The sequence below is a fragment of the Centrocercus urophasianus genome, unplaced genomic scaffold (genome assembly GCF_019232065.1).
Source record: "Centrocercus urophasianus isolate 14NV4802_14NV808 unplaced genomic scaffold, USGS_Curo_1.0 seq_23, whole genome shotgun sequence".
Taxonomy (NCBI): Eukaryota; Metazoa; Chordata; class Aves; order Galliformes; family Phasianidae; genus Centrocercus; species Centrocercus urophasianus.
The window spans coordinates 10,601,067-10,607,068 of NW_024884789.1; the positions used below are offsets into that span (position 1 = coordinate 10,601,067).

The 6,002-nt window shown below is 46.1% G+C and overlaps 1 protein-coding gene across 2 annotated transcripts in view; it reads left to right on the forward strand.

Moving 5' to 3' along the window:
• The first annotated feature begins 702 nt into the window (after positions 1–702).
• Positions 703–6,002, forward strand: part of DMXL2 (Dmx like 2) — a 51,156-nt gene continuing 45,856 nt past the window's right edge. For both annotated transcript variants that reach the window (XM_042824064.1, XM_042824065.1), the window contains exon 1: positions 703–823. In XM_042824064.1, the coding sequence (XP_042679998.1) occupies positions 737–823 (87 nt within the window). In that variant the 5' untranslated portion in view covers positions 703–736. The remainder of the gene's footprint in view (positions 824–6,002) is intronic.

The following is a 6,002-nucleotide window of genomic DNA, read 5'->3' on the forward strand; positions in this document are numbered from 1 at the left end:
TGAGGTGGAACCACACCGACAGGGTTCCAAACACTGCAGGATGTTCCTTACACGATGAGGCAGTGCATTTAGATTGCTTTTATTCCCATCAGAGCTTGGAACCCCTCCCAGCCAACGCTCAGCACTCAGCCTTTTGCACATCTCTGAGACAAGCACGTTGACCACCAGCTTCCAGCGCCGTGCGGCTCTGACATTCTTAGTGAGGTTGCAACTACATTCACAAAGCAACGCAGCTGCCCACACACCTCGTGTAGTTGTTACAGTATCCAGCAGCGTTCTCACCACGACAAGTGGATGTTCGCGAGTCGGGAACACCTACTTCTCGCTAGCACAAAGCGGTCCTTTCGGCTCACGGACGGGGCGAACAGTTTGCCTCGCACTTCCCGCCGCTGAGGCGGCACTCTGCAGACCCTCGCGCCGCACCCAGCGCTCCCCGCTCCCCCCCGCTCTGCATTCAGGCGCCCCGCGCGCGCCCCCCCAATCCGATCAATCTGCCCGCAGGCGCGCGCACGAGGGCCGTCCCAACGGCTGCCGCTCGTGCTCCTGCGCGCGCCTCACCTGATGCAGGCGCTGCCCGGCGCGTGCGCCGCCTCTTCTCCCTCCCCCCCACCCCCTGCCTTTCCAGACTCCCTCGCGCGCGCGCGCTCGCGGCGGTGGCGGCGGGCAGGGCTCGGGCCCGTGCGGGAGCGCGGCGCCATCCGGGTCTCGTTTCGTCGTCCCAGGGAGAGAGGCCGCGATGCATCTCCACCAGGTGCTCACCGGCGCCGTCAACCCCGGGGACAACTGCTATTCGGTGGGCAGCATCGAGGACGTTCCCTTCACGGTGAGGTTGGGGGGGTGTGGAGGGCGTTTTGTAGGCCCGCGGGAGAGGCCGGAGGGGATTAACCTGCAGGGGCGGCCTGCGGGGTCGGGGCTGCGCGAGGGCGGAGGAGGGGCGGCTCGCCGTGCGGCGCTCCGGGCCGGGAGCTGCGCGCCCCCGTCCTGCGAGGCGGCTCGGGCGGTGCGTGGCTGGGGGGCCGCCCGCCGCTGCTGAGACACGGCTGGCTCCTCATGGTGCTCCCTTTAAGGAGGGAAAGACAGAAGCGAAGCGGATTTCAGGAGTCTGCCAAGTTGCGTAATAAACGCGTCCATCAGCCGCGGGCCGGTCGTTCTGCTGATGGTCAAGTCGGTTTTCCCGTCTTTAGTTTACAGTGTGCCGGGCGGATTGCAGCGAGCCATCAGCCGCAGCGCTCGGCGCGCCGCATCCCAGCAGCGCGCGCTGGCTGTGGATACATTGTCTCGTTAGATTGCCTGCTAACGTTCGCAAGATATTAACTACAAACCGGATAGATGATGCAGAGCGCCATTTCTTGCCCAAGACAACCATCAGCTGATTTGTCCAGCATTTAAAGGCTGCTTCGGGTTAACACACAGGTCTAATTTTGGTATAGAGTGCTGAAATTCATAAGGAATAAGAGGTGCCATCTTTCTCTTTCTTTCCTTGTCTTACTGCTGTGCAGCCATGCTGATATTAGAGGGCCTCTTTTGGTATTTACACAGTAACATAGCCATACATGTCATATACATAAACATATGTCATATATGAGCGTGTTTCCTTTGGCTCTAACAATCTGAAAAGTCTGCACTATAAAAGTCAACTTTATGCTATTTCTCATGATAATAATATCATCAAACATGATGAAACAGCAACATAAATTACAGCTCACGTAACACTTTTACAAGAACAGTTTGTTTGGGTTCTTTTTTTGTTTGTTTGTGGGTTGTTTGGTTTTTGTTGTTGTTTTTTGTAGTCATTGTATTTTGTTATTCCATTAAAAAAAAAAAATCAAAGAATCATGTAGTAGCATGTTTTAACTGTAGAGCTGCATATAACAGACCTCACTTGCTCATCTGGCTGCTGTGTCTGAGAAGGAACTGTTAAAGAAGGAACTACAGGGATGGGTGTGACATTGAATGCACTTCCTGGACATCCACGGCTATAACTTTTCTCTTTGCTCTTTCTCCCTTCTGTTTTTGATGTAGGCTTTTAAATTCCAGGCCAGCTTAGCTGGAGCTCAGATGATACATTCCACCTAATAAGTGTACTTGTTTAGGGCTTTAGGTGAATGGCATCCAGTTATTCTGAGCATAAGAAAGGAAAAATAAAAAATTTTGCTATTAAACTTTTTAAAACTTAATTTGCTAAAAAGAAACAGGTCGTAGTGACTCCATAAAGTGAAACAAATCCAAAGAAATAGGTGCTGGGACCACGCAGCTAGTAGTTTTTTTGTTGTTTATGTTTTAGTGTTAAATGACAGCTTTCTGTTTGTCATTCTGGTATAATTCAGCACGCTTTCCAACCTGCTGTAAGCAGGGCGTCTTGTCCTCCTTTCAGCAGTTACCACTAACAGTGTTTCACAAAGGAGCATGCAGAAGTTACAGGTGGTCAGAGCTGATTGCTGTGCAAAGGAGTCTTTCAACACACACACCCCAACTAACCAGAAAAGGTATTCATTGTCTGCACCTTGTGGAGTAACTTGCAGCCAGTATGTTTTTCAAAGATTGTAAACTACCTCCATTTTGCAAACCCTGTTTGGTTTCACTCAGCTTAGCACAGTGTCCTACTGAATCAGAGCCTAAGCCTGGTACTCCTGCATTCAATTAGAGCTTTGACATTGCTCATTTCAATGGGCTCAGATCTCAAGCAAACATTGGCAGACCACAGCTTATTAGCTGCTTGTGGATCCTGCAAGTCATCTTGGCGTTCTGGCAGTTTTGCAAATCCATTTAATTTTAAAGTTACCAGTGACATTGGAAATGGAAGCTGGCAGGTATTCCATGTGGGTGGTTTTGCTGCACTGGTTTCATTCAGTGACAGCTTACAACTGTTTATCTAAGGCCTCTGCACTGTGATCCATTACAGTATCTCAGCATTTCTTCCCCATCTTTCCTTTTTGCTTGGCTTACCAGTTTTCCATTCCTTCCATCAGGCTGTGCAGATGATTAGCCTATTGCCTTGAATTCTATGGCCACTCTTCTTCTGGCAGGAGAGATCTGTGCTGACACAAAAGATCTCCTTGAAGATGTTGTCAGCTGAGTCCTTCAGAAGGAACTACTGTTAAATATTATAACTATTATGGCACTTTCCTATTCTTTGTTGGTGTAGTGGGGCTACCAGTGAAGCACCTTTAAGGAATGAAAGAACAATTTAAAAAGAGAATTTGACTGAAACATGTTCTGTTCTGGTGTAAGCATGATAATATATTGAGATAATTAGAAATAAAATAGAAATAAAAGTAATCAAATGGGAAGCTTGTACTTAGACAATACAAGGTGATTATGTAGAAATACCTTTTGTCTCGCTCCAATTTATAGGAGGGAGATGAGGTTCTTTAATATCTGTATACCCGGTGTGAGATTAAGAAACAACGGTTCATATGTTGTTGCATCCAGTTTATTACTAAGACCTAATCAGGGAGACGGGGAAGGGAAGGAGGGCGATAGAAAAGATGGAAAAGAAGCAGGAGTTGCGTAAAGCGGGGATAGTCACCAGCAGGATCCAGCAGCGTCCCGTTGCACGGCGTTTGAAGGTCCTGGGCAGAACGCAGCAGAAGACGGGGAGCAGCAGCGTGGCCGGCACTGGGCAGCAGGCAGGTAGACGAGGAAGTCGAGGAGCCAATTCTTGAAGCAGCAACAGCGGTCAGGCAGCAGGCTCAGGAGAGTTCAACAGTATGCAGGAATCACCTCAATCTTCAGGAATCCCTCTATCTTCAGGAATCCCTCTATCTTCAGGAATTCCTCTCTCTCTGTTCTTCTTCATGAGGAATCTGTTGTCAGAAATCCCTGTTCTTCTTCATGAGGAATCTGTTGTCAGAAAACCTATCCTCATGGTTTTCAGTTCTTCTTTTATCCTCCTTATTCTCCTGCCTACGTGACAAGGATGGGCCTCGAGCAAGAGTCATTGAGTACCCCCTGAGATGGCCGTCATCCTGAGATAGGTCCACACAAAGGAGCACTTCACAGCTATTTAGCTGCAGTTCATCTCGCTCTCGTTGCCCCTGGCCTTGTCCATCTGTCTCCTTAAGACAAAGGTTTTCACCGTCCTTGCTCGAGACTTGTCTGGACTTGAACAAGTCCATCTGTGTCCCCAGCAAGCTTTGAGACACAGAAGTCAACAGAATAGTCTCTTACACTTTCAGTACAGGAAAATATATGGATCTCTTCTGTTTTGAAAAATGTGGACAGTGTAAACGTGAAAAAGTGAACACATTTTCAAATGAGGGTGTGCCTTTCCTTCAAAGTGCTGATACTGCTGGTACTGCTGAAGTTTTATAGCAAATACGCTTCTAAAGAACTTCAAGAAACAAGAGACTTTCTCAAAATAAATACTGACACTAAAAAAATGACCTCAGAACCAAAAGTGCTTCCTCAAAGAACCTGGAGCTGCAGGCTGATACCTGCAGGGAAAGTGTTCTGGCTGAGGTCTTCCATGGACTGACGTGGGACACTTAGGTGCTGTGCCACATGTAGGCAAAGAGGAGAAACAGAAGAAAGAATAGTTAAGATTTCACTTAGGAAACAGATCTCTATGTCTTGATGATTCCTTGAGAAAAATAAAAGAACCTTCTGTAGAACAACACCCTTTTGCTTATTAACCAACTTTTTTAGTTAATTTCATAAAAATGGTAAATGCTAAAATTAACCAGCAAAATGTTCTTTTGTTGCAATGATAACAGCTGGGGAGAGGGGACTGGAGAGGGGAAACTGAAACATTTTAAAAAGCAACCTACTATATTCTATTCCTTCACAGGGCAAACAGACATATACACAAGCATTAACATTTTTTCTGGTTTGACCATTATCAACTATACACACACAGGCGTACATGTTTAACAACAGTAAGCATAACTGAAGTTGAGAAGTGTTTTCCCTTCCCTGTGTTATTTCTGAGGCTTGAGTCTGTACCTCTTTCAAGTCAAATTATCAATACCAACAATGAAAAAAAAATAGGGTATTTCCATAGTTTAAGATCTTATTTTAAGTGGACCAATGCCTTTTCTTTCTTAATGTATCAAACAACATTTTAAATCTTGTCCCTTAGTTTGTTGGTATTAGTAATTAGAAGGCAGACTGAGGGACAAAAAACTGAAAATGAATCTCTGTCGTTTTAATTGCTTACCCTTTGAAGTAGGTGAATAAAATATTGGAACTCCAGGACCTGCTTTTGTTCTCCTGTCTTTCTGTGGGCATTCGCAGCACAGTCTCCATCTTCTTCACCCTGCCTGTGAATGTTTGCTGAGCTGTCCAGCTTTCCACACCACTCATGGAGTTTGTTTTGCAACAAAATCCAATATGTGAAGTTGAGCAACAATAAAGCAGGAAGATTTTCTGTTCAGTGCCAGAAGTTACTTCAGTATCTCAAGTCTCTCTCACTCCCACTTTCTGGAAATAATTGTATTCAACTTCTGTAATAATTTGTTCCCTTCCAGCCAGGTGTAATAATGCATGGCCTAGTCACAAAGGAGCTTAAGGTATTTTCTTACACAGACAATCTCCCTCTAACCACCTTTTAGCAGTTGGTTCCCCCCTCCTCCCTGCTTGCAGTATACTGATACCTCAGTATCAGTTCCTCAGAGCTTCCCAGAACAACAGCTGTAGGTTTGAGGACTCAGAAAGACAACCTGCATTACCTCATTTTTGTGCCATGGCCTTGGAAATCTTTCAGTCTAGGCTTTGTGTACCCAGTTCTAATTTTCGCATGCAACTACACAGTCGCAGGACTACTTCGGACATTTAGTTGCTGCATCTACAGGTAAAATGTGTATTCTCATGTTCAGGTAGGTATTTAGCGAGGGGACCACATTATATAAGGCCATATCAAAAGCTTGTATTTAGAGCAGTGACAATAGTACTCACAAAACCAGGTGTTTGCAAGCAGTGCAGTTACTGACCTGAACTATCTTCAGATTGTAAAATCCATAAACACACTCTCAGTTAATGACAGTTAATGACTGTGCTGGTAG